The 27,823-nt window shown below is 43.4% G+C and overlaps 2 protein-coding genes across 7 annotated transcripts in view; one reads left to right on the forward strand and one right to left on the reverse strand.

Moving 5' to 3' along the window:
• Nucleotides 1-1,040, forward strand: part of SLC3A1 (solute carrier family 3 member 1) — a gene marked incomplete at its 5' end in the record, with an annotated part of 27,558 nt that extends 26,518 nt beyond the window's left edge. Inside the window, one exon of the mRNA XM_080914250.1 lies at nucleotides 591-1,040. Within this exon, the coding sequence (XP_080770376.1) occupies nucleotides 591-1,034 (444 nt within the window). The 3' untranslated portion in view covers nucleotides 1,035-1,040. The remainder of the gene's footprint in view (nucleotides 1-590) is intronic.
• On the reverse strand, nucleotides 1,040-27,470 carry PREPL (prolyl endopeptidase like). 6 transcript variants are annotated; one of them, XM_080914241.1, is made up of 16 exons: nucleotides 27,338-27,457; nucleotides 26,038-26,131; nucleotides 25,600-25,699; nucleotides 18,428-18,550; nucleotides 17,293-17,359; nucleotides 16,518-16,724; nucleotides 14,433-14,568; nucleotides 12,632-12,848; nucleotides 11,917-12,102; nucleotides 8,574-8,771; nucleotides 7,327-7,502; nucleotides 5,621-5,837; nucleotides 3,022-3,171; nucleotides 2,582-2,705; nucleotides 2,003-2,076; nucleotides 1,041-1,719 (listed from the first exon to the last, which is right to left on the reverse strand). In XM_080914241.1, exons 4-16 carry the CDS (start codon nucleotides 18,500-18,502, stop codon nucleotides 1,630-1,632), a joined length of 1,917 nt encoding a protein of 638 aa, XP_080770367.1. In that variant the 5' UTR covers nucleotides 18,503-18,550; nucleotides 25,600-25,699; nucleotides 26,038-26,131; nucleotides 27,338-27,457; the 3' UTR covers nucleotides 1,041-1,629. The 6 variants fall into 6 exon arrangements, with proteins under 6 accessions (XP_080770365.1, XP_080770367.1, XP_080770366.1 ...); XM_080914239.1 differs by having other exon boundaries at nucleotides 1,040-1,719; nucleotides 25,600-26,131; XM_080914240.1 differs by lacking the exon at nucleotides 26,038-26,131 and having other exon boundaries at nucleotides 27,338-27,470.
• Between the last annotated feature and the right edge of the window lie 353 nt (nucleotides 27,471-27,823).

Raw genomic sequence — 27,823 nt, forward strand, 5'->3', positions numbered from 1 at the left:
TGAGGTAACAAACTGCTCATGAGAAAAGGGAAGAGCAGCATCATGTTAGGTATGTTTGTGTAGCTGTAAAATAAACCCACATCTTTAGTGGACAAAAACTATCTCTCACGGCTCAGCAGAAAGCAAATGTAGACTTGCTAACTGCACCCCAGGCTCTGCAGTGTGCGGAGTTCTATCCATCACAGTGATCTGAGAATCCATGTCTGCCGGACCCAGGACCTCTGCACAACAGTGCCTTATTGTTGTCCTACAGACGAGAGCCATGTCCAGGTCCCCTATGAGGATGGCTTTTTGCTTCCAGGCATCTGGAAGTTACAACACAGCAGTGACTGTATTTCTTCCAAGCTAAATGACCAACAGTGGAGTCAGATTGGCTTCTGCAGCAGCTTTAAGGAGCACAGTACACACACTGAGATGACTCCCAGACAAGCCGACCATTGGAATTTATAAATGTTTTATAACTGGGCAGTTACTTAGTTATTTGGGCAGTTATTTTAAAGGGCAAATAGAAGCAAGGGTATTCTGGGGGGTGGGATTGGGGATAATTCTTAAAGTAAAACATTTATGTGAATATTCTTTTTAAAAACCAGGTCCAAAAAAGCCAGCCGAGCTCAGCACTGAGGCTCTATCAGGATTTGAGTCTACTCCACGCCAGAGAGCTGCTTCTCAGCAGGGGCTGGTTTTGCCTTTTGAGGGACGACAGTCACTCTGTTGTGTACACAAGAGAGCTGGATGGCATAGATAAAGTCTTCCTCGTGGTTCTGAATTTTGGAGATTCATCAACGGTGCTAAATCTACAGGAAATCATTCCAGACCTCCCTACAAAACTGAGAATAAGATTAAGTACCAATTCAGCTTCCCAAGGCAGTGATGTTGACACACGTGCCATTTCTCTGGAGAAGGGGGAAGGGCTGATCTTGGAACACAGCATGAAGACCCTCCTCCATCACCAGGCAGTTTTCAGAGACAAATGTTTTATCTCCAGTCGTGCATGCTACTCCAGCGTGCTGGACATCCTGTACAGCTCATGCTAGGAAGCTCCCTAAGCGATGGCCACCCTGCATCTGCTACGTTCTGACATGTACACATGGGGCGGATAGCCTCATGGATGGCGTCAATTCTTAAATATCTCTGTAGCACAAATGCACTGTTTTAGGTAAGATTCTCAAATGTTTGAGAAGAACAATAAAATGTTTAAAAGATTATCCCAAAACGCTAAGGCATTTACATATGAAGGATGTTATCCTTTAAAGTGAAGTTGTGGGAACTGCAAGGTGACTCACAGCCACAGTGCGAAAAAATATTCACTAGCAAAGAGGAAGGAGCCCAAATTGTAAGATCCTGTTAAGAGACAGATTGAGAGGCCTGGTGCTCTCCTGCCCCAGTCCTCTTCCTTCTTTACATCCTTCTAAGGAGCAGGACCGGAAACTACTTTCCCAGGCTAAGGGGTATGTGCTGGTGGGAACGGTGTGAGCAAGATGGACATGAAGCAAAACTACACAAAGAAACACCTTTTAAAAAATTAATAAAATAATAACTTAAAAAAAAAATCTCACTTTCACTAAACCAACTGGAAATAAGACTAATTACTATTTCCACATGTTTCCAGTTCCCGCTGAATGCAGCATTTCAGAATTTTAGGTATTTCTTCAGAGCCTCAAAAGCATTGGTGCTGTCAAGTCCAAGCTCCTCATACAGGAATTTCATCTGGGTTGTGATCTAAAAGAAACACACAGAGGGTTAGACAGGACGACCAGAACCCCAGTGTTCCCTAGCCTTTCTTAGTGCGAGTGAACCTAACCCTGGAGTCTTTAACAATAAGGGCCAACCATTCCTTGCAAAGGGCTCCTTCACTGGTAAAAGAACAGCCCCTCCCCACTCACACTCCTAGCTGATGTTTGGGAAGCAGCTCTCCCAGGAACTCTGCCATAACCACGGAAAACCCTGAACACAACACATTCACAGTTGAGGATCTGCAGCGCACAGGAGATGGGAAACATACCTTCTTATGAGAATCTTCAATCACATGATTCCCTCCAGGCTGAATGTCTAAAATAATGTTGGGGGGCTGATAGCCTGAAAGAGTTAACATAAAAGCAATCAGATCTTCAGAAACTGAGACCCGTCTCTCTGCTCCTTTTGAGTACTATATTCACAAAGAAGGAACAAAGAGAGATGGTTGTGAGCCACCACGTGGATGCTGGGAATTGAACCCAGGACCTCTGGAAGAGCAGCCAGTGCTTTTAACCACTGCTATTTCTCTAGCTCCAGAAAAAGTCTTATCTAATGAAAATGAATGGCCATTCATTCATGAGCAGCAACAGAATGTTTGAGTAGCTATTACATGAATGAATCTGTGTAGATTTCCAAGTTACATCCAACATTCCCCTTTTGCTTTGAGTCCTCCTGTGAGCTTTAACACCGTTCCTAAAGAGGCGGGCAGTTAAGCTGCCTGGACTTTAATTGGGTAGTCTGCGTGGACGGCTGGTCCTGCATTATAGGAAATGGTTGGGGCCACACATGAAGCGTGCTGTTGGCTGAGCGCAGTCCTGTTGTCAGGGTCCCTGGTTAGGCCTCCTACCTTCACCCGCTCCCTTGCTGTGCTCTGCGACGGCCTCCTTAAGCTTCTCCGTGTAGTTTAGGATTCCTTTCAGTGGCACCCGCTCATCGTTTTCATAAGCTGTGATATGAACTGAAGGGTAATGCTGCAAGAGAGCAAAGCAGTCATAGCACCCGCCATGCTCCCCGAGCACTGTTCCCCAAGCGCTAGAAAGTTCCTCATTGGAAGCTGTCGACCAGGGTTAGCAGTATGGCGCCAGGCAACCTGTTACCTGGGACAGCCTTTCTCTGTCCAGAGAGACTATGACTTCATCTAACCTTGTCAGACAGGATCGGGGATGAGCAGACAGGACACAGAATGGTTAGGTATCTTAAGCAGGAACAGCCTTAGAGCCCTGATCTCTGGCCTCAGCTCGGTCTTCCCACTGCTTCAGGACGGTAAGCACAACCGTGGCTTCCTACCTGAGGCTTAATATTCTGGCAGGGACAGTAGCGCTTTATGTAGTTCTTGTGTTTCTCATCAGACGAAGGGCTCCCCCACTCTTCCAACTCCTCCAGGGTCAGCGGAAGTGTGGTGTCCATCATGGTGTTGAGGACATCCAAAAAAGGGGCCTAGTCAAAGAAAAAGCCAGACCAGTGTATCTGCTCAATGACTGGTAAAATGAGCATCACAACAGCTTCCTGTATCAGCACATATCCAGGTTGAAAGAAGACAGCCCAGGCTTAGTGCAGCTGGTACTTCACAGATGGCTAAAGAGATTCGAACCCCTCAACAGACATTTATATAACAAGAAAGAGTTTACCTTGTAATTTCACAGTTTTTATTTGCCTTTTCTTCTGTTTTTACTTACACACGATTATCAGCTCTGCATTCATTAGGATGGCTACTATATTAAAAGCGAATCCACAATAATCAGAAATTTTCAAGGTGGTGATAATAGTGAGAAACTATTTTTGCACTTTTGGCTAGAGTGCAAATCAATGCCACTGTGGCAAAAAAATATGGCAGTCCCTTAAAAAAAAAAAGGTGATGTTTACCTTTTGATTTAGCAACCCTTTCCTAGAGATGTACCCCAAAGAACTGGAGATGGGGTCTTAAAGCAATACTAGGACAGTGAAGAAGCAAACCATGGTGTGTGCACGCAGACGAGAGTCTGGCCTCTTGCAGTGGATGACGTCATGGCCAGCTAAGTGGGATAAGCAGCATCAAAGAGTAAATCTGGCATGACGCCACACGAGGTGACTTTGGACACAGTGCAGAAGGAGTCTTTCCTGTGGCTGGGAGGGAGTGGACGGACTGTTCAGTGCTACATGTATTTTAGTTTTGAAAGGTAAGGATTGAGATCCGGAGACTCGCTGAACCGCAGAGTAATGTTTACCAGTATTGAGCATGCACTGAAAGTAGTCACAGTAGTAGATTTTGTTCCTTTACTGGGCCTAGACAGTTTTAACAGTGACAAGAGCGTCCAAAGCACTGAACTCTGCTTCACCTGCAGGGACGTCACAAGAAAGCTCATAAGTAGTACTTTGGTGAGATCTAGAAAATATCCAAGACAAAAGGAGAGAGGGCTCCAGGATTGCATGTGACACACATGCATACATGCAGACAGAACACCCATACACACAAAGTAAAAATAAGTTAAAACACTTAATGAAAGGGAACTGGCTTCCAGTGCGTGCACTCGCCAGCTTTGTCCTGCACAGCACCATTAGCTGAGTCTAGCTGTAATCCCGCTGCCTAGCAGGATGGCTTTTCTGATGTGCAAAGCTGCCAGCCTTGTAAGGAGGAGCCCCCTCTGCTGCACAGAGGGTAACCCAGGAGAATCTAACTCAGGCCAAGTGTGCATGTCCCAGTTTTCAGAGGCAGCAAAGGCAGTGGCAGCTCTGCCAGGCGGTCCCTGGCTGGTCAGCCTTTGGCACTGGCTCTCCACACAGCCACTACTACCTAATACTCCAGGAAACCCTTCCTGCTTCAATTAGCCATAATTCTGGATGCTTATAATCACTGACTTTGATCATACATGAACACTGTGTTTTGAATATTTAGGCTGGCCCTAATTCTTCACTGTAATGAGCAACTGAATTAAATATCCTTTCACATGTACCTCTGGCTATTTCTAATTTCTTTTAAAGATTTATTTATTTATTTAATGTATGTGAGCACACTGTTACTCTCTTCAGACACACCAGAAGAGGGCATCAGATCTCATTACAGATGGCTGTGAGCCACCATGTGGTTGCTGGGAACTGAACTCAGGGCCTCTCCCAGAGCAATCAGTGCTTCTAACCTCTAGGCCATCTCTCCAGCCCCTATTTCTACTTTCTAAAATTTGTTAGCTGCATTTTATATTGTAAGTGATTTTATTATTATCTTTCCTTTATAAAGAATATTTAAAAAAGGTTTCTAGATCGAGTTATTTAGTATTTAACTCCCTACTTCTTGCTTGAAACACCCTGAACCAGCCAGTCATTATATCCCAAAGTATCTAGGTAGGAGCCAGGAGAAGATGGATATGAAGACAGATGCTATAGAGTTTTGGAGAGCAGGAAAAGACGGTAGGACATTTCCAGAACTGAGAGCTCAAAGGACAGGACCAAAAAGACCACCAAGAACAGAGTCTCCACAGCTGGAGTGGTGGTGTTTACTTAAATCCTGGTGCTTAAGGGGTCAAGGTCAGAGGCTGTATGAAGCCAGACTGATTTGCTACACAGCAAAAACTAAAGTAAACAAAATAAGAGAGCATCCTAAAACAGAGTCTAGAGGAAGCTGCGGCTGGGCACTGCACTGTCATGTGGACAAGGGCGGGGCACACACTCCCAGGACACTTTGGGACTCCTGGCACTTATATACATTTCTAAATGCTCTGACAAACAGAAAAGGGTCACAGGGACAGCCATTAGTCTCTCAGTAGAAATCCTTCAAAATCCATAAAGGTTGTTGTCAGGGAAGAATAAACAGTGGAATTAAGGTAATTCCACAAGGTCTCCCAGAGCCACCATTCTGTTTAGACTTAAGCTCCGCCATTTTCCCCTTTGAGCAATGGCACGGGGGGGCACTCACCTCCAGGGTCACGGCTCTCAGGAGCTCTGGCTTAGAATTACACAGCGCTCCGGCAAGCACGCCTCCAGCACTGAAAGCGCTCAGCGTTGTTAGGCTCGGCTGAGAAAAGCCTTGGCTATGAAGCGTCTTAATGCAAGCCTGTAAGTCAGCAAGGCCATTGAGCTTTTTAGTCAGACGGCCATCTGCGTGCCACTGGAGGCCCAGCTCGCCACCACCCCTGGAGTGGAAAAAAAAACAAAAGTGACACAGTGGAGGTCAGCAAACTGTCACAAACTTGTGTGCCACAGGCACTCGGCTCAGAATTGGCATCATGCTCTTAAAGGCTGGGAGGAAACGGAGAAGGAATAGGCAACAGAGACGTGATTGGCCTGCTAAGCCTAAACCAGCCCTGCAGCCTGTCACAGGAAACACACTAAAACAACCCAAAAAGCTGCAACTGTCAAGATGACCCAAATCTGACTAACAAATATGCTTGACTGCCTACCACTGACTCACTACAGCCTTCCCACAAGCCCTAAACTACAAACACACGCACACAGGCACGCACGCTCGCGTGCACCTTGGCACAAGGAAAGCAAACCAGTCTCCAGGCGCCAGGGCTGCTGCTGTAAACTTTCCCTGAGCAGGAGAGCTGGGTGCGCGGGTCAGCAGCACTGGTGCACGGGAAATGGCCTGTAACTGAGCTGTGAAGGGAACGGGCTTTGCAAGGGTAAGGGAGGGAAAACCAGAGCCGGAGACACCACGTGCTGGCACATGGAGGGCAGAGCATGCCATCTAAGGCATGAGCCAGGGGATGCCCACAGAGAGAAGCCAGCCATAAGACTTCTACTAAGAAATTTGGCTTGGTCCTGGAGCGGGGGAGGTGAAGAAGGTTTTAAGCAGAGATTAAGTAGTGATGGTGTCTTGAGAACAGCTAGAATCCAACGGAAATTGGATGGAGGAAAGTTCAGCTGAAGGAGGCTCTGTAGGAAAAACCTCCTTTAGCTGCATGACGTGCACGCTGCAGACACAGCACTCGAAGGCCCAGAGTTTGCACCTGCAAGGTAAGACCCTGTCTCAAAAACTCCGAAAAAGAAACCCGAATTCTCTACCACACGGGGATAATAATGGGACTATCAAGGTTGTATCCTCAAAGTCCTAAAGTCCACTCTTTGGTTCTTTGGATCAAACGAGTCTGCTATCTGAGCCATGATCCACAGGCTTAGGAATTGAAATTGAAAACACACATGAGTGGGCCAGCTTTTGCTCCTTTTCCTTCCTTCTTATCTATCTATCTATCTATCTATCTATCTATCTATCTATCTATCTATCTATCCATCTATCTATCTATCCATCTATCTATCTATCCATCTATCTATCTATCGATACTATATGTCTACTTATTTTTTTCTTTTTTGATAGTTTGTTCTGGTTTTTTAAGATAGGATCCCACTATATGGCCTTCAACAGAAGTCCACCTTTCTCTGCCCCCTGAGTGGTGGGATCAAAGGTGTGTGCCACCATGCCCAGTCCCTTAATACACTATGCATCCTTACAGCCCGTCCCCTAGCATGCTGTGCACCCTCATGCCCGGTCCCCTGGCACACTGTGCGCCCTCACGCCTGGTCCCTGGTACGCTGTGTGCCCTCATGCCCTGGCACACTGTTATTCCAGCGATCGTCCCAAAGTTCTAGCACTCATCTGTTAGCAGAAACGTGGTAACTCACCTAACATGACAATACGCTAAGATCCATCCATCGTCCACCAAGACCCGCCTTTCAGGCCTGAAGTTCATTTTCAGATCCATCCCGTAAGCCCCATAGACGTGTACCAGGAGAGGCTTCCTCTGCAAGTCCTCAGAATCCGTTTTGTGAAAAATTGTCATGGGCACTAACTTTCCGTCCTGGAAATGAAGACCCATTAGCACGCAAGGAAACACGCTTTGCTGTTTGAATCTGCAGTGCTTGGGATCAGGGCATATGCTAGGCAAGGCTTTCTTCCTACACAAGAATTTCAAAATGGTTTGGCCCCAGTTGCAAGTACCATGCAGTGCTCTCCCAAGTGAGTGTGTTACTTCACGAAACTGGACACCAGCTCCGAGAGGTTATGGCATCTGTACACACAGCTCTGGACTTCACTACCTGCTGGTCTATAATTAGATCCGGGACTGGCTCCAACATTGGCACGGCGTCTCATGGTAGCGAAGTAACTTTGAAAAGTGCTCCATTGCCCAGGACCAACTTATTCTGTTTGGGCCAAGCCAAAATGCATATTTAAGTTGGAAATTTTAGTATAAATTCTTTCTATGCCTAGGGATAGATATTGACAATTCTTTGAATATTTACAAATATGCTGGTTAAAAAGTCAAACCAGCCTATTTTTTGACCTCAAAAAAATGTCAAAATGCTCAAGATTACTAATGAGCTCTTAGCCATAGTGTCCTTCAAAGGCCCTGCAACTGTATTAATGTAGTTTACGCTATTGATGCATTTAGGTGTTGTGTCTGCATGTGTGTCTGAGTCACTTTATGTGTGTAGCACACACGGACATCAGAAGAGGGTGCCATACTCCCTGGGGCTAAGTGTCACATGACTGAGAGCGCTAGCTCTGCTTTCCTCCGTGGTTGTCAACAGTTGGTAGTGACTTCTTGGGTCCCTGGCACTCTTGCTGCCACAGTGAGGCCTCATGAGGGCCTAGGCTGCCCTAATCAGCTGTGTCCTGTCCTTTCTGAATGACTGCCACAGCTGTACTAACTGTGCCTCTTTGTAAAAGTCAAAACACGAGCAAGTGAAATGAAGGGCTTGGCACTCTACTCAGAGATTTAAAAAACCATGTTAAAACTAAAAGTAAAAAAATCTATGTATTCCTAAAATCATCTGTACTTTTTATAGAGTAAGAGATTCAAAAAAACCCAGCGCTGGTGTGACCCTGAGGCTGACGTCAGGGAGCTGGAGGCAGAGCTTACAACACCTACCTTGCTTTTGGCTTCTATGCGTAAAACACGACTGGTCTTTGTAATCGGATCTTCGTGACCAGTTTCCTCAAACAGTTTTCCTTCTGCAAATTTGTATGTGTAATATTTTGGGGGTCTTATTGGAGAGCAAAGCTGGAAGGGGCAGTTCTTTGGGTCAGAATTTGTATCCATTATGAATCCACAGGCCCAAGGAGGGAGCTGAAGGACAAAAGCCATTTTCACTGATTAGTATAAAGGTCTCTGAGTCTGCGCCAGACATGATGATGTGCAAAGCTGCTTTACCCTCTACTATTATACGGTACGCCACTTAAGAATGATTTCCCTGTCACAAAACAGATTTCAAGTAAACAAATGCAACCCTATATAAACTACCAACAAGATAAGAAAAAAACAGTTTTATCGTGATTCTAGAGTTACAGAAAATTCCTTTTAACATCAAGTTTATTTGGGGACACATACTTGGGTGATGAAATGACCAAATGGCTACGAATAAGAGCAAATGAACCGGTAACCCAGTCCCAGCAGCAGCCCTGGGCCCTCTCTTACTGAGTAAGACCCTCACGTGGATGTTCTGAATGGTTTTCCCACCGGTCCTCTGCCTGCTGCCTGGACAGCGGTGATGAGGGTCATTATTCAGGGCTAGGAATGGCTCGGCAGCACTAAGCATTTACAATCTGTTTCTGACTTCAGCTTCCAGGCTGACCATTGTGCAGAACAAAACCTTTGCAGGCACAATGGCTCCGAGAGACTCGCGGCTATTATGCTCAAGATTCTTAACTTTAGGAAGAAAGGAAAGGAATCAAAATTCATTCTCTTAGAGCAGCAGGGCCCAGTGTCAAGCCTTCCTCTCCCATCCACTCACGGCTTTTAAAGAGCCTGGTGAGCGGGCTGACAGAGTGCTCGGAAGCACTGGAGGAAGAATGAGAAGAAAATTGCCTTCTTTCTCAGTAATTGTACCCAAGACCAAATTCCTTAGAAAATCAGGTCCTGGCCCAGAAACATCACTGGTGGGCACTACTGAAGAGGAGGAAGGGCTGTGGGCGTCGAGAGGCCAGACTTTCACCGGTAGAAACCACAGCCAGAGAGCACTGCTCTCAGACACAGTGCTCCTAATTAAGCCGGGGTCTACTGTCAGGAAAACTAACTCGGACACACATTTATGGCCGCTCCCATTTGAATGAAAGAACCCCACCTTGGAATCTGGTAACTCAGGGTAGGAACAGGATTCCTTGGTCCACAGTTGTGCTAAGTTTCTTCTGCCTTTCAGTAGAATTTAACTATGACCATGCGATACACTGTTCTAGCTTTAGGACAACTGGTACCAACAAATCAAAAGGCCAAGGGACCAAGGTCAAAGCTTTAATCCTAAAAAGAACTGTTCCAAGGCTCTGGACTCCGAAGCATTTGTCCAGCTGATGCTGAAGTATGAGCTGTCTCAAGGGCATCTTAAGCTGTTTCCTACTGAGCTGTAACGCACTGAGAGAAATTTGGCCTGGAAATAGACTCTCCTGCAAATAAAGCCGCTGACAGCATAGAGTAAACCATTTCTTGGGCATGGGGGTGGGGGTGATGTATAGCTTAGTGGCTGAGTTTAGCTAGTATGTTCAAGGCCCTGGGTTTGCCTACTATTACAATAAACCATCCTCAATTTTTCAAGCATTACAATCAAATATTCTTCTCTTGTGAAAAATCAAACAGGAAATATTAGTGACATGATGACCAATGATAAGAAGTAAATGCAGGAAAAGTCTAATGCTTCCACTGTAAGAGACTGTGATGTCATACTGTGATGTCATACTGTGATGTCATAGAGTAAAACTATGTCATTAACTACTCGCACTGTGGCCACTGATTTTCCCCTTTATGTATGACATGTTCTATGGCTATTTATCTGTGCTATCTAGCTTCCTACAATTACAAAATTATTCTTATGTAGCATCTGGCATGTACTAAAGCATTTGATTCTCTTTGATGATGACTTAGAACAGTATTCAGGGCATAGCAGGTACCTACAGTTTGGAACATGTCAGAGATATGGCAGAAACTAAAGACACTGTTTGGTGTGAAACAGCAGAGGGGGCACCTTTAGGTAAGAATACTTATTACAAATAAGAGAAGGTCATATTTACTTAGAAGCCTAGTCTTAGGGGCTGGGATATAGCTCAGTTGGTAGACTGCTTGTTTAGCACACACAAGGCCTTGGGTTTGAATCCAGCACCACATAAAATCAGATATGGTAGTCCATACCAATAACCCCAGCACAGGGGAGGCAGAGGCAGGAGGAACAGAAGTTCAAGACAACCTGGGCTGTACCAGTTCTGATGCGTGTGACCTTACAGCAGTCAGCGCTATATGGCCTTTCCAGTTTTCCTGCTGTATAAGTGTAATAAATGAATCGCTAGAGATTACCTATTTCCCATCTCTATCTACATGGAGTGTAGTGAAGATATATCTCTGCCAGCTTCCCAATCACAGCAGATGGAGGCCACAAGGAAAGTCCTAAAGCAACGGTCATTTTAATTTTAGGACCTACAGAGATACCCAAGAGATTCAACATTAAACCTAGCAATTTGATTTTAGGGAGCAACTCAAGAATTCTAATTGTTTCAGGCTCCTACTGTTAATTTGTCTCTGTATAACGATTTTGAAATTCATCTTCCTGATTCTTGTCTTCACTAATATAGTTGCTTAATAATCTTATGAAACATAGCTCCAACAGCTCAAACTATCCCCCTGCTCAAAACCCATTTCCTCTGTGATAACTTATACACTCTGCTTGCACCAGTCAAAAAGCATTAAAAGCACTAAGAGGCGTGATGCTGTATGCCTTTAACCCCAGCACTGGAAGGCAGAGGCAGGGGGATCTCTGTGAGTCTGAGGCCAGCCTGGTCATCCCTCTGTGTCATGGAGACCACTGACATCCAGACAGTGAAAGCCAGCAGGTGTATGCTCCTGACAAGAAAAGCGGCAAAGAGCCGAGGTGCAGCTACAACTGACAAGGGTTGGGAGCCGTGGCTCCGGCCAGTGGCTGGGTACCACCTGCCATGCAGGTCCTCAGACTGAAGAGATGGATACCTGCCTGCAGAGCTATGCAGAAAGACAGACATAATGACCCCTAACACAGTTTCTCAAGTCCATTTGTAAATCTATTGGTTTAAGTAAGACTGCATTAAAAACAAGGTTTGTCAAGTCATTGTAAAGTAAATCTAGGTCCAATAAAAAACTGGTATGCTAAAATCCACTTAAATTCCTTTTAAAAAAAGCACACATCATTTAAACTTTGCTGCTCTATCAAGCTGAGCTGTGTTTTTGTTGAGCACTACTACCTTGAGAATAGACATACCTTTAGAGAGCGGACCGAGTCATCAGCCAGACCAATCACATTAACATAGAGGAGATTGCTGTGTTTCAGGAACAGAACGCAGTGGTCCTTAAACATGTCCAAGTCTACAACCTTGGTATTTCTCTTCATTGTGAAAAATAAATCCCAATTCATAATAGCAGGGGCGTCAGCCGCTGTCCGCATCAGCTGTGTGAAGGTTAGGAGACGTAGGTGACAGAGGACTAAGGCTGTAGAGCTCAGGGTGAGGTCACTGAGGAGACCACACCAGCTGCCACTATTCTACTATGAGCTGTATCGGGGACAACAGCCCAGGTTAGCACACTGGGAAGTGAGACAGTGTGGTGCCATGCTTAGCTGACAGTCAACCAGGGGACAGTGGATACATTCACTGGTATGCCTGCCTGAGACTAATCCAAATGCCATCTCACAATCAAGCTGAAGTGTGCCCTTCAAGCACAACCAAGTTCGGTTTTACATCATGAACAGTACAGATTGTTTCATTCACTGATATTTTATGTACAGTTACAGTAGGAAGAAACGTGGGCTCTAAGGGGAGGGAAATAATAGGTGGGCTGGACAATACACAGGAAGGCAGCGCCATCCTATCCTTTAACCGCCACCCCCGTTCTCTCTTATAGCAAGGGAGGTTGGTGAGGGAAAGCTGGCACTTTCAGGGGGCTCATCTCAAACGGGAACAAGCAGGATCGAGACCTACCTTGAATTCTGTAGGCTCTCCAACATTAGTCAGGATGTATAATTCATCATCTCGATGCTCAACATAGTAAAGCATCCCGTGTATTCTCTTCTGAATAAGCATCGGTGGGTCCCACGGGCTCAGGCCATCGATCAACCACACCTCGGACGTTGTCTTGTTCATAATGTTCAGGGTGAGGAAGCGACTGTCTTTTGTAAGGTAGAGGAAAACAAAATAGCTACAGAGAAAGAAAAGCACAGGCTGCGTTAAGTTCTTGCTGTACTGCTGAGGACCTGGGGTTTGAGTAGGAAACACCACTTTCTCATTCTGGAATATTATTAGATATGTAAGAGGTAAGGCTGAAATGACTTCATGAATTTTCATTACACACATTCCATAAATATATTTAAATAAGGGGCACATTTGGAAATAGGAAAGAGCTGCAGCCCAGCTACAAACCCTGAAGACTTTGGAACCCAACAGTGTTGTTTGGAACAGATACCACCCCCCCCCAATCTTACAGTACCTCAGGTGAAACGTTACAATATACTAAAAACTGAACCAGAAAGGTTTTGGAAGGGCTAGATAGATGACTCAGCAGTTCAGAGCACTGCCATTCTTCCAGAGGACCTGGGTTCAATTCCCAGCACCCACATGGCAGCTCACAGCTGTCTTTAGCTCCAGTCTAGCAGAGCCAGTGTTTCTCTCTTGGCCTCTGTGGGCATGCATGTGCTACACAGATGTGTATGCAGGGAAAATGCCTACACACACAAAAAAATTGTCATTCAAGCTCAATCTTGCAAGCATCTATGAAGTAATTCTAAAACTCCTTGCAGGCAAAGTAGGAGTTACTCCTGGCTTACTCTCTCTTCCTTTCCTCCCTCCTCTTCCTCAGCTTTCTTTTGGCTTTCAGAGATAGGATTTCTCTGTGTAGCCCTGGCTGTTCTAGAACTTTCTCTGTGTACCAGCCTAGGGTCCAACGCACAGAGAGCCACCTGCCTCTGCCTGCTAAGTGCTGGGATCAAACGCCAGCATACTTGGCTCTAATTCTCTCTTGTTGGAAGAGTTCAAATCCAACATAAGAGAAGCAGCGGGTAAAGAGCTAAGAGGTTGCTGTTTACTTGTTTTTTGAGTGTCATAAATTGGGCCTGTTTCCCAGAATCTCTGGGCTTCAGCTCCCAAGAGTCTTCAGAGACCAGTCATTGTCCTTGTTTTTAAAGTTTAGACCTGTTCTTGGTGGTCATTGTCCTTGTTTTTAAAGTTTAGACCTGTTCTTGGTGAACAGGGTTTCTGCCAGGGAACAAAGCTGGGTAATGGTAATGGTGTGTGTGTATGGGGGGGGGGGGGTCGTGGATGGGATAGCTGACTATTCAGTGACATAAAAATCAGATTTTTTTTTAGCATTTCCGCAATAGTTTTCATTAGAGTGTATAGATTTTATGGCTCTAAAAATACAAATACTTGAAAACAAAGTGTCAATATTTAAAATGCCCTTCCACATATTAGCAAGCACTTTCCTAACCATGAATTTAAGAGACATTCTACCATCAAAATGAAAACCTGTTTTTAAATAGCCAATAATTGAAGTGCAGAAAACAAAGATGGTGGAAACCTTGGCTGACAAGGGCTCTTTGTGGCCATATTTATAACCTTTTCATGATCAGACATTCCAAATTGATAAAATTTGGAAGCTCTGTAGATTAGTTCTAGAAGGTAGGATATGACAGTGGTAATTTCTTCATTCTCAACAGTCCAGGCCAACCAGGTCAGTAGGCTGGATAGGGAGATGGCGGAGGGCAGAGGGGTGGCGGCGTGCTGGCACCTTGGGTCTTTCTCTGTGTAGAAGCGCTCATTGCGTTTGTTGTCACCAAATGTGGCTCGGTACACGTCGTGGCAGCGAAGGTTCCTCTGGAAGGTGTAGAATAAGACATCTTCATCTTCCTCATCCTTCACCCATTCTGAAAGGAAGCAGTGAAGGGAATTACGACACAGATACCTCTGCAGTTTAAAACGGTGTAGCACTCACACGCTGAATGCCAAGTGAAGACCGTGGAAGCTGATCTCAGCAGATCTGCACGTTGCATGACCTTGATGGACTACATCTGAGTTTAAAGCCACAGCACCGTTCCGAGTCCCCATTGCTACGTCTCCTACTCTAGCTCCCAAAGAAGACCCCACATTCAGTGGTAAGGGAAGGATTGGTAAAGTCATATTTGCTTTTGGGAAATGGCTGCTTAACCCTGAAGAAACGCTGGTCACTTTCTCCTCTACTCTGTGTTCAATGTCTGCTTCCAGGGGACTAGAACAGCTCAAACTACCAAAAGCATTTTATTTTAACAGGGTCCTTCCTTTCAGCACCATGACTGCTACCTGGCTGATCGTCACTGTAATTCAAGTACTATATAATATGCACTCTGATCTTAGAGACTCAAAGCACAAATGTTATCCGTTAGACTTCACTGTGCAGGGCCTGGGGAGAAATATGGGTACCTGAGTCTGAATCCCTAACACCCACATAAAAAGCTGTGCATGGCTGTAATCCCAGGAATTGGGGCCAAGAGATGATGATCACAAGGGCTTGCTGGCTAGTCAGTCACCTTAGCCAAAATGGGGAGCCTCTGGCTCAGTGACAGATTCTGTCTCAAAGGACTAAGGCAAGGAACAATAAAGGAAGACAGCCGATTTTCTATTCTAGTCTTCACAGGAGCAAGCATGGGTACATTTGTACACTTACATGTGTAACAGATACACACACACACACAAACACACACACACACAGAGACAGAGAGAGAGAGAGAGAGAGAGAGAGAGAGAGGATGATTCACATATATGAAAGAATGCATTAGGTAGATTATAATTTTACTTTTTTTCTCTTTTTTTATTACTTTGTATTTACATTTGAGATGCTATCCCTTTACCCTGCCCCGTTCCCATTGCCCCTCCATAATTACCATAATTACATTTTTAAATTTAATATAAAAGAATCTAATTAAGCAATTCAGAAAATAATAGCAATGCAATATAGGCAATGATGATAAATTTATAGCTAGATCAATACTAAAAATGTCAGTTTCTATTGATAAATGTCAGCTCAACGTGTTCCAGTTTCTAGGAGTAAATTTAAAACATGTATTATATTACATCTCCATGATAAAAATAAATATAAAAATAAAATAGCAATAAAAAAATCCAAATTCAAGGTTGAATAAAGTATCAACAATGTCTGTAAAAGTTCAGACTGCATAATAAACTGGCCAAGCATTTCTACATAACAGAACATACATGCAGGATTTAGACTAGGCGTGGTCTAAAAACATGAGCACTACTATATTTAAAATGTGTTTTACTTATTATCCATGTACATACGAAGTGTGCGTGAATGTTGTGCATGACGTGTCATAGCGAATGTCTGTGTCCTAGTGCGGGTGTGAAGGTGTGAGTTCAACTTTCAGGAAGTGGCTGTCCCCTCTCACCATGAGTTCTGGGGTTAAAGTCAGTCCATCCGGCCTGCGTGGAAATTGCTTTTACCCCCAAAGCCTCTTGTCAGCTCATGAAATATTTATTTTTTATTTTAATTATATATATCTTCCTGTGGTCTCTGTTAGATCCTCCAGGAGTTAAGAGCTACGGGTGGTTCTAGGTTGCCCAACATGGACACTGAAAACTGACCATGGGTTCTCTTCAAGAGCAACAGACATGCTGTTAGCCACTGAGCCATCTCTTTAGTCCCTCTTGAACCAAATGTTACAGTAACCCATTTAGATAGATAATTAAAGGAGGGAGTGTTCTGTAATAAGAACTCCATAGGAAGATGTGGCGTCCAGAGAGAAACAGACCAGGCACTGACTTGTCTACCACATGTGAGTGGCTCCCTGTGAGCCTCTCCACAGACTACTGGGTGGCTTACCAAAACTGGACACGTTTGGGAAAGATGCTTCCATGACAGGCTGATCACTGAGCCTCACAACTATGCAGGTGGATGTTTCAGAATCCTCGGTCCTTATCTTAGCGGCCACGTATTTCTCGTCAGGAGCAACTCTGATACAGTCGATGAAGGGCTGGTCCAACTTAAGTTCTTCCAGGTTGAATAAAACTTCGTAATTATCACTGTCGGCTACATAAAGGAAGGTGGGGAAGAGAGAATTCCACAGCATATACTTGTAATTCATTTAAAATTATATCTTAACGTTTTAAATTGACATTCTCTGAGATCATAGACTGATGTCCTTCTACAATCATTAAACATATTTTATTCAATATTATTCTATGTATCAACCTAAACCTTTCTAATGCTGCAACCCTTTAACACAGCCTATGCTGTGGCGACCCCTTAACTATAAAATTATTATTATTTTTATAAAATTATTTTGTTGCTTCTTTATAACTGTAATTTGGCTACCATTATGAATCATAATGTAAATACTTTTGGAGTTAGAGGTAACATATGCAATGTGCCTAGCACAGCACAGAACATACGCCAAACTCGCTGGAACCCATCTCCACTCTCCCTGTTAAAGCCCCAGACGTGGGTTGTTAACTACCTTACCACAACCCAGACAGTAAAATCCACTCAGTTAAAGTTTAGGAATAATCTTTAACAAACTCTATTCTGATATCTGTGAGCAACTACTTCAAGCTGCCTGTGCAACAGCTGGAAGCGGAGCAGAAGAACTGGAGGTTACCTTCTTCATCTTTGGAGCGAACCAAGCAGCAACCTTCTTGATAATAAACAAAGCCGCCATGTTTAATCTGGCAATAAGAAGAAAGCAAGACTTACTTCGGATGAAGAGATGACACCTACCATAGCGTCAGATCCACTGAGGGATGTGAGTGGACGATGGAAGGACCATCTCACAACACAGGTAGCAGGAACCAGCTTCCCTAAGTTCAGAACTGTTGGCAACTTCTGATATAAATGCAAGGGCATAACAAAACCTATGCTGCTTGTCCAATATCTGTATATGAGACTCAACAATATTAAGTAACATCATAAAGATAATCTAAAATAATACGCAGAAGAAAACTCTGGCTAACCTGAAATGCCAACCAATATTCTTGTATCCTTTCTTTTAAAATCACTGTTGACATCAACTGTGTAGTACCAACTTGATTTTATACAAAGTATACTGTGGTGGGACAGACAGTGTTTGGGATCAAGAAAGTAAATATTAGTTACATATACATATGCATATAAACACATGCACACACACACATATATGATAGAGTTCTTGTCTAACACATATTAAGCACAGCTGACTAACTTACCCGGTTTCAGGTGATGCGAGACACATTATATTATGACATATTTTGAATCCAGATTGTCACTGCTTTCTGTATTTTACTATGTATGTGACTTTCACTAATAATCTGTGGGCTGTTTTCCAATTTTATTTAAAAAAATTCAATCTTTTTGCTCAATTTATTTCAACTGAGTATTTATGACTGGTAATTATAAAATAATTAACTATGTACTTAAGCTTCACTAGAGTGAATTTCCTTTTATTAAAATGTAGACATAACACGCAAATACTTTTAAAATAACAAAGAAATGAACAGTCTTATATGAACCTCTCCTTGGAATTTCTACAAAGTTACACCAGAGCTGCTGTTCTCTAGCATCTACGCAGAATTCACCTATTACACCAGGTGCTTTATCTTAAGCCTTAATTTTAGGGATCGTATTTTCTTTACTGTTTACAGTCGAAGATGCTCAGAACGATTGAAAGGCTGAGCGGGACCTGATTTTGATGGGTTCCGGGTGCCTCACTCACTGCACTGGCCGCACACAGCCCTCCCGGCAGACGTGGTACAGCTTACCTCTGCATTGACGATCTCGTATTCTTCCTGTGGCTGGGTTTCTAGTCTTGCTCTCACTTTCTCAAATGCATCCATGTTTTCAGAAATGGACTTTTCACTCTCTGGCTTAATTGGCAGAAGATCCTAGAAACATTTTTGGTGGTATGATGAAAACCCTTCAAAGCCAGGGAAAGTATCCAACTCTTAGCACTGCCATTCCTTTCTTACAGGTGTCACAATGTTAGGTGTTTATAAAGTCTGTTTTACAAATCTTGTTCTTTCTTAAACTCATCAAAAGAAAACAAACACTTGATGTGTTACAATGACTGCATGGGTCCTTAAGATACTTCTAGAAGCACCAAGAAGCCCTGGCAATGCTCAGAAACACTACATATAGTTAAGGAGGGAATAGAATCCTTTGAACATTACATGTTTAATCAAAATGAGCCGCAGGGGGAAAAGCCAGTTGAGTTTACTAAGTACTGAACTACATCCTACAAGGTTAATGTCAGAGAGGAAGGCATCTCTTAAATAGATGTAGATTATTAATGAATTCAGAGAACAACTACAATATTTATCCTGGTTTATTACATTGCTTATGTTGTTGGGATATGTAACTCCACAAATATTAATAGAACTGTTTATTAGATCAGAAAGTGGAATAACGGCTTAGAAGACAAGGTCGCTCATGTTTTTGACACAAGGTTTTTCTGTAGCCTTGGCTGTCCTAGAACTCAGTCTGCAGACCAGGCTGGCCTCAAAGGCAAGACATTCACCTGCCTCTGCCTGCTGAGTGCTGGGATTAAAGGCCTATTCCACTGCTGCCAGGCCCCTCCCTTTCTGTTTAAGGGCTAGTTTTATTATAAGAAAGGAAGGAGAAACAATGGAACCTAAAGGTAAGTAGCGATGGAGAGGAAACCACATCATCATCCACCCACACTTTTTTCAGAGCAGAAAGCTAGGTGGTCTGGGTGCCTCCTCTGACCATCATCAACACTTGGAAAAGGCGGAGCTTAAAACTGCCAAGTATAAAAACGTCCAATGATTCAACACTCCACTGCTTTGCAAGATGTCTGACTCTTTAGCTCTTTGCTGGTGGCGACAGATGCAGAGAGCCAATGCCAGAGTGGCAGTGGCCCGTGTAAGGACCCAGGACGCTCGCTCACGGCACTGAACAGCACTGAGAATGTAAGCTATGCATGTAGATTAGACTGTAAGATGTTAACAACCTAAAACTAAGCACAATAAAACAGAAAACTCACCAAAACAGACTAAACGGGAAAGAATTATTTTCACAAAGCTATTCTTTAAAAAATGTGGGGTTTAATGGTTTACATTAGGCTTAATTAGTCATCATGGCTGCTATGGCAGTCTTAATTTTCATTGTCTGTTTTAAAAAAATTATTATATATTTATTTATTGTGTGCTGGGAGAGAGTCATTTCTCTCCTCTACTATGTGGAACTGAACCCCACTGGCAAGTCCTGGCAGCAAGCATGTGTCCCCACTGAGCCTCTTCATCAGCCTCTCCACCTCTACCTTTAATCATGGCTGGAACTTTTGAAAAATCATTTGCAGTCAAAATAACGAGGGTTTGACACGTTTATTTCATTCATGTTCTTGCATTTCTATAATACATATGGCTGATACTTGGAGTAAGGCACTATCTATCCCTAATGTTCTAATATTGCCTGGGGCAGTAAATGACAAAGCAGGGACTGCAGGTGTGTGCTATCTGGGAGTCTGAGCCAGGGTTCTGTGCACACTAGGCAAGCACTCTATCAAGTGAGCCACACTCCCATTCCCAGGCCTGCTGAACTCTTGAGGTTCCACGTACACTATCACTTGTTCAGGAGCAGAAAGAAGTGCCTCTTGCCTGTTTCCAAAGGGCCTATCATAAATCCACTGTAACTATGAAAGGTAGTAACAATCAAGTGCACACGTTTATTGTGGCAAAATGCTAAACTCTAAAGACGGAGAATGGTGAAGTAGGAAAACACAGAATGAAGATGAGACCATTAATAAATGGCTAATTCCAGATCTCAGCTAAGGAGAGCACAAGGTAGGCTTGGCAAATCCTGTTCCACAAAGGAAGTGTTCTCAGGATAATGCAGGCATGCCAACAGGACACAAGGGATGGTGCAAAGGGGTGACCACTACCCACATGTGGGAGAATTGGAGCATCAAAAAGAACGACAACTAGTCACTTACAATGCACTGAAAAAGCAAAATCCACATACAAGCAAAGGAACAACAAACCCTTGTATCACATAAAAATTAAAACTGAAAAAGCACTTTAAAGAAACTTCACAGAATATAACTAGCTAATACACGTGGAAATTATGATAGATCAATCACTCGAAACACACTGGTGAACAGGGCTACAGTCCTCGACAGAGTGAGACCCTCTGTAGTAGGAAAACTGCACAGCACCAGAGCTCCTACACACTGAAAGAAGGCTGTCCTGGTGGAGAGAGACAACCAGCAGCTGATGCTTTAGCTAAAACAACCAAACTGACTCTGCATCTCCACTGAGGAAACAGAACAGCCCAAGATGAGCGGAAACTGCATGTTTCAAAAAACAGCGTGACAAAGGAAATGGAGAGAGAAGCAAGAACATAAAACAACCATTCCATTATTCCCAAAAGCCTACTAAAAAAGACAAATGTGTGGTAAAACTGATCAAGGAAAAGAAGACAAAGGGCTTTAATATATGAAAAGCATAGTAATAATTTGTTACAATAGATGTGTCTGAGTTTAGAGTCAGGTTATATTACTCTTACAGAGCCAACTGAATAATTTTACCTTGTTTCCTGTTTCCTTAAATAGTTGATTATGAGTCTCCCCCCCTTTGAATATAGGGGGCAGTGAGGGAGATAGAGAGGCAGGAATAGCTGAGACAAGACTTCTTTATATAGGCCAGGCATAGGTTAAACTCAAAATCCTCCCATCTCATCCTTCTGTGTGCTAGGATCATAAGCAGATGCCACCAGCTCTAGGTCAAGAAAACTACCTCTGAAAGCGCTGGGCCTGAAAGCGCTGGGCCTTGGCATTTTTTCCCAAGATGGAGACGGTTTTTCACCCAGGTTTTTTGAATAGTTACTGCCTTTTTCATAGTTACCTCCGTGTGCAGTTCCTTTATGTCCTGAGTCAGTTTGGGGACCGTGGTACTGATCTCACAGCAGCCGCGGTGCCTGCACAGTCAGTACTCTAGCATGGAGAGGCAAGGGACCCAGACTCCATCCCCTCACTGAGGAGCAAGCCAGAGCTGCCGGCTCTGGGAGGGAAAGCCCATTTCCATTAAGCATGTGGCCCCTGTTAGGGGAACATGTTCCAGTAGATGGCCCACCACACTGAGGAGTATTTGGGCAGCACAGATGTGTATGCCTGGGGCTATAAAATGGGGGTGGGCATGAGCTAGGGAGGGAGTGGAGAGGCGGGGGTGGGCCTAATGATAAATATGATCAAATTAAGTTATATATATGCATGAATTTTGTGACCTTAAGCAAGTTAATATGGTACCCACCTTAATTTATAGGGAACAGTCTGTAATCAAATCCACTGAGGTTTCCAAGGACACTTATCTTGTGGACTAAAGAAGAGTCCTAACAGCTTTGTGTCAGTTTAGTTTTGTTTCTAAAGGACTTTACGACTTTAGAGTCCAGATAAATAATGGATCCTCTCAGTGGACAAAGGGATGGACGGTGAACTGACGGAGGTTAAAGAGGAAGTAAACCGTGGGAAACACCCAGCAAGTAAAGATGTACCACTCAGTTCTCCAAAACCTGCCAGACTACAGGTTTCCCTAGCCCGAGGTTTCCTGTACTGCTTATCTTTTCTCCTCCCTTCCAATGATTTGAACCTGCTAGTTATTATCACGAGTGTTCTTAGAAACCACAAGTCACAGCTTCAGTGAAGGAGCTGTCTGTTAACCTATGCAGGAGGCCAGAGCTGGGGGTGTGGTTCGGTGAAAAAGCACGGTATTTGTTAACCAACTGGCCTCACCAAGACATAGAGACGCATGCGAGCAAGCACTCAAGCACACGCACACCCCCCCATTGCCCCCCACCATTAGTACTGTTAATCAGAAGACACAGGTGAAATAGGTGAATGACACATTCAATGGACAGTTTTAGGTTCTCTCTCCTCCTCCATCTTTTTTTTGAGACAGGGTTTCTCTGTATTGCCCTGGCTGTTCTTGAACTCAGAGAACCTCTGCCTCCAGAGTGTTGGGAAAAAAGGCGGGTTCCACTGTGCACTGCTAAATTCTTTATCTTTTGTATCTTGTTCAAATTGTCATGATCAGTTATTTCTGAAGGTATTTACCTGTAGAAGAACAGTGCAAGAGAGAATGGAAGATAAGGGCACCTGGCCTCTGTTCTGACGCTACCCTTTGAGTATCACTGGCAAATATGAGGGCAATAGAAGAAATCCTATGATTGGCTAACGTGCTGTGGTGACTTCAGATACTGGCTGAAAAGAACCTTACAACCAAACAAATCAGAGTTAGATCAAGGACACTAAATCATCAAAAACCTCCACTTTCTAAATACATATAGGGTCAGTGGCAGGCAGGGCTTGAATTTTAGTTACCAAAGGAACTAGAGACAGACAGACAGAGAGAGAGAGAGAGAGAGAGAGAGAGAGAGAGAGAGAGAGAGAGAGACAACCCCCCCCCCCTAAACCACCACCACCACCAAAACCAGACTTTTGGCTGGGTATGAGGCCTATAATCCCAGTTCCTTAGTTCTTTGAGAGGCTGAGCAAGAGGATTTCATGAACAATACTTTTGCTCAACACAGAAAAATGATGCCTCAAAAATATATAAGAAACTAGATCCTTAATCCTTAGTAACAGCCATTCTGATTCAACAGAAATGGCCTAAGATCTAGCAATCTGCATTTCTACAGGGCTCCCAGGATTGCTGGCACATGTCTAATGCAGGAGTTGGCACAGGAAGATCCCAAAGTTATATGGTAATTTGTTGACAAGGTAACAAGGCATGGTGAGGTTTGAGCTTGTGGATTTGGTTTGCTTGTTTGAGTGAAGAAAATTAAGATCCCTAACTAGTCTATAGTCATACTAGTTCTGGATAGTTCTTTTCCTTTCCATTATTTCTAATACATATGACGTCTTCTCTTGTTCTTCTGTTAATTCACGTAAGTAGTTGTTCTTTAAAGACCTGTCAAAGGGCTTTTTTTTTTTTTTTTTTTTGTTATTTTACTCTAACCTGTAAGAGTGGACGAATTTGGAACTCAGAGGAACCTGCCAGAAGAAAGAAGATGCATTTTTGTCCTCAGAGTGTTCTCATAGCTACGGGATTATCTTTACAAAGGATCCCAGGTCTCAGAGCATAAACACCCCACCATTTTGATCATTTCGTTTGTCACACAAGGAACTGTTGACACACAGAATGCTGGGAAGCAGAGCTGCTTTGTCAGGGGAAGAGGTTCCTAAAAGAGCTTCTATTTGTAGAGTTGCTGTCAGGTCAGTTTCTAGGAATCTGTGACAAAATTAACAGTTGCCTCACAGACAAATGGTTTCAGAGAACCTCTTGGCTTGGGGTCTGAGCTAAGCTCACAGCTGCTACTCTGATGGTAACTCCTCTTACTATTTATAATCTGAGACAAAATGACAAAACGTTCTACTCATGATGCAAGATAAATCAACGGCTTAGCCCAGTAGGTGAAGCTTCAGACTTGACGAGTATACAGTATCGTAAGTTTACATTAAAAGACAAAAAGCAAAACCGAAAAGGAATCTTTAAAGTTTCTAGGTGTGTACAGTTAAGAGCCAAGCTAGCTTTCCAAAGAAAAGCAATTTTAAAGATCGAAATGCTGGAAGTCCATAAAGGGTGGGGGCCAACATGAAAAGCTAAATGCAAGAGGCATGTATGCACACCAAATAGTTAGCTAAGAACAAACACTGACTAAAAACTAAAAACAAAACAAAATTTGGTAAGATAAGATAAATTTAGAATACGTTTGAGTGTTCACCCAACAGATGGATAAACAGGATGTAGATTCTGTAGTGTTAACTCTATAGAGAGGAATGAAGTTATGATGCACGTAAGGCACTGAGGGGTCCTAAGAACATTAGCAAAGGAAAACAAACCAAATAAAAAAAAGCTAAGGACTGTGTGTCTTTGCTTACCCAAAATACCAGAATAGGAAATTCACAGATGCAGGAAACAGATTAGATGTCTCAGGGCCGAGGGAAACACACTGTTGGGGGATGATTTGAGGACCATATGATAGGGTTTTGGAAACCGTGGTTATAGCTGAATTACAAAACTGTGACCGTAACTAATGCCTCTGAGTTCCACAATGAAAGTGGCTAAACTGCTAACTTTAAAAATATATAATTTGCCACAATTAGAGGAAACCAAAACAGACTACAACAATGCCTAAAATGTAAAATAATGCTAAGCTATTGTAAATTCTAGCACCCCCAACTGTGGCGTAAGGAGCCTCGGGAACAGAGTTAAAAGTAGAGGACATGTGTCAAAGCAGCAACCGGGAACACAGCCTGATTTCAAGTTAAGTATGGGGACCATGTAACATGACAGATTAAGTGGAACACTTTTGAGAAGAGAGAGGACTATTAATAGTCACACAGGGACAACAGGTGCACAGTGGTCCTGTCTCAGGCTAACTGGAAGGGGTGGTTATGCTCTCAACAAAGCCCAACCAGTTCCTCGGGGCCGAATTCAAGCTCAGTTTGGGGCCAGGCAGAAAAACAACAGTCAGTATTTTCTTTTGGAATACAAGTTATTAAAATGCACGATGGCTTCTCATTCCTATGTATAGAGAAACAGTACTCAACTACATAGTATTTATTGACAATGACTAATCTGGGATTCACACAAGATTCAGCATATTATTAATTCATTAAGAGGTATAATTTGATATTCTAGTAATTTTAGAAAGCAATATTTTATAACACACTTACAGCTGAATTAAGTTTTGAGATCAAATCAGATTTCAGTGAATCTGCATTTTTATGTACATTATAGCTTTATAGGTTCACATACATTCTTCTATACTCATATTGACTATAGATATTTGAGCCTAAAAAAAATCTGAAAGCCAATTTAGAATTACTGAGAGAATTAGTAATGAATACCTTACCCATTATTTATGAACTAAAATTAGTATTAATAGCCTACAATAGATTAACTTGAAGAGTCCGTACCTTACATGAGAAGCTCCGACTTGGGACGTTTCTTGCTAATTCTGATATCCTGGGTTTATTCTGCAGACACTTGCTTAGGTGACACTTTTTCAATCTTATTCTATTGTAATAAGGATCAGCGACGTTACCGTAATTCTGTCTCTGCATGCATTTCCCAAGATGAGGAATACTATCCTTCAAAGCTCGGAGGAATAATTTGGCCGTCTGCTGCATGGTGGCAAAGTCCCTGGGTTTTGCTCCCTTAGGGGCCAGCATGTGAGTGATTTTATTCATATAATTATACAGCAATGGGATCTTAGAACATTTAAGGTCCCCACATCTTGTCCCTCCCCTTTGTTGTCATGAATCCCTTAGGTTACAGATAACTGTACACATCTGATAACTTAGGTTAAATACACATTTAAAACCTTGTCTGAGTTAAGTTCATTCAGATCATACTTCTTGGCAGGCGTGACTTAAACATGTCATCTGTAAAGTCAGTTTTTCTAGGGTCAAGCTAAGCAGCAGTGACTCTGGAGAACGAATGGGCAAACTAAAACAAAAAACAGAAAACAAACAAAATAAAAATTTGCAAACAAGTAAATGGATTTAGTGGGAATCTCAGGTACTCTGAGGGGGTTCAAAAGCAAAATGGCTTTTATCTTACATAATTCTGGGCATATCGTTGGTATGTGAAAGACAAATTGGAAAAAGCCCGAATCACTTGGTAAAAGGGGGTTGATATTTGTTGAGTGAACTAGGTGCCAGATAGGTTTCACTCAGCCTTCTAATTTCATACGTACTTGATCAGTAAGCTAGCGTGCTGTGATTGTCCAGGTGACCCAATGGTGGCTCTGGGGAGCTCAAGACATCTCCCCAACTCACTTGATACATCGAAACGCCCAATTTGGTTTGGCTCCTCCTCTTGTACATGAGCGATTGGACTTAACCATAAAAGGATAACTGACTAAAAACAACTGTAAAATGCACAAACAAAATGTACAGTCATCTTTGGTTTCTGCTGGAAGGTAAGTTCATTTTAACTTCCATAGCTAGAGACCCAGTTTTAGGTCTTGGGCCTTGCACATTAACTGCATCTGGACTCAATTTCCTCACTTGTGAAATAAAAATTAACCACAGCACGTACTCTCTGGGGTTGTTTTGTAACAAAACCAGACAATTTATGTTAAGTACTTAGTCCAAGTACCTGGCACACAGTAATCACTCAACAAAAGGCCCTTAATATTATTAGCATTGGAATAATTTAGCTACGTTAAACACGGTTGAGTGTAATTAATGCAATCTTCTCTAACACGTTCCTTGGTAGCACAAAAACACTGCGTCAGTTTTGCCATAGATCCGACCAGCTATGACGCCCCCTCCCCCCTTAATCTCTGATGTCGCAGCAAAATAATGGGCCAGTGAAGCAGCAGCCTAGAAGAAAAATGCTCTTAAATCAGTTAATCTGTTCCCATATCCTCAATCCATTCATCCACCATCTGCATTGAGAAAACAGAGTGCAAGGATAGGGGTACGGGTGGGGTAGGCAAATGGGTGTTCCCAAGAGCACCTAACTGTTCCCCCGTGCAACTGTGCAACCTGGACACGTCGTTTTCTCAGGACGTGAGGGAATGGTACCGGTTAGCACGCACAGAAAAGACAGAGATCAAAAAGGGGACTAGGGAAGTGAGGAATGCCTAGAAGATGGTGGAAAGAGGAATTAAGAAAGGGGACCCTCCAGCAACCCTTCCATACGTACGCAAGTTGAAAGACAGCTGGACGAGCGAAGGTAGAGAAGACAAATGCGAAAACCCAAAGCTCTCAAGAAGGAGCTGTAGTAGCCTCAGCCTTGTCTACCCGAAGCCTGCCTTCAGCACCCAGCAAGAAAGACAACCTACCTCGCGCCGGCCAGAGCTAGTTTGCAGCACGCCTTTCTACGTAACACCAATCCAGCCCGATAGGGAAGCACATTGCGCCATCTTTATTATGGTCAATGGCGGGCATTTTCTCTTCCTGGACTCACTCACCTTAAAAGACACCTGTACTTTGGTTTTCTGGTATTCTGGTGAGCAAGAGACAAAGCAAGAAAGAAGAAAACGTCGAGGAAAGCCCTCTCTGCAGCTATTCCACAGTTCCCTCCCACTCCGGCTTGCCCTCACTTAAGATGGCCACCAGAAAACTGGTGCAATGATGTGACGCCGCTGTCCTGGTTGCCAAGGAGACGCGAATACCGGAAATGCGGAAT

This window comes from Micromys minutus, assembly GCF_963924665.1.
Source record: "Micromys minutus genome assembly, chromosome: 3".
In the NCBI taxonomy this organism is placed as follows: domain Eukaryota; kingdom Metazoa; phylum Chordata; class Mammalia; order Rodentia; family Muridae; genus Micromys; species Micromys minutus.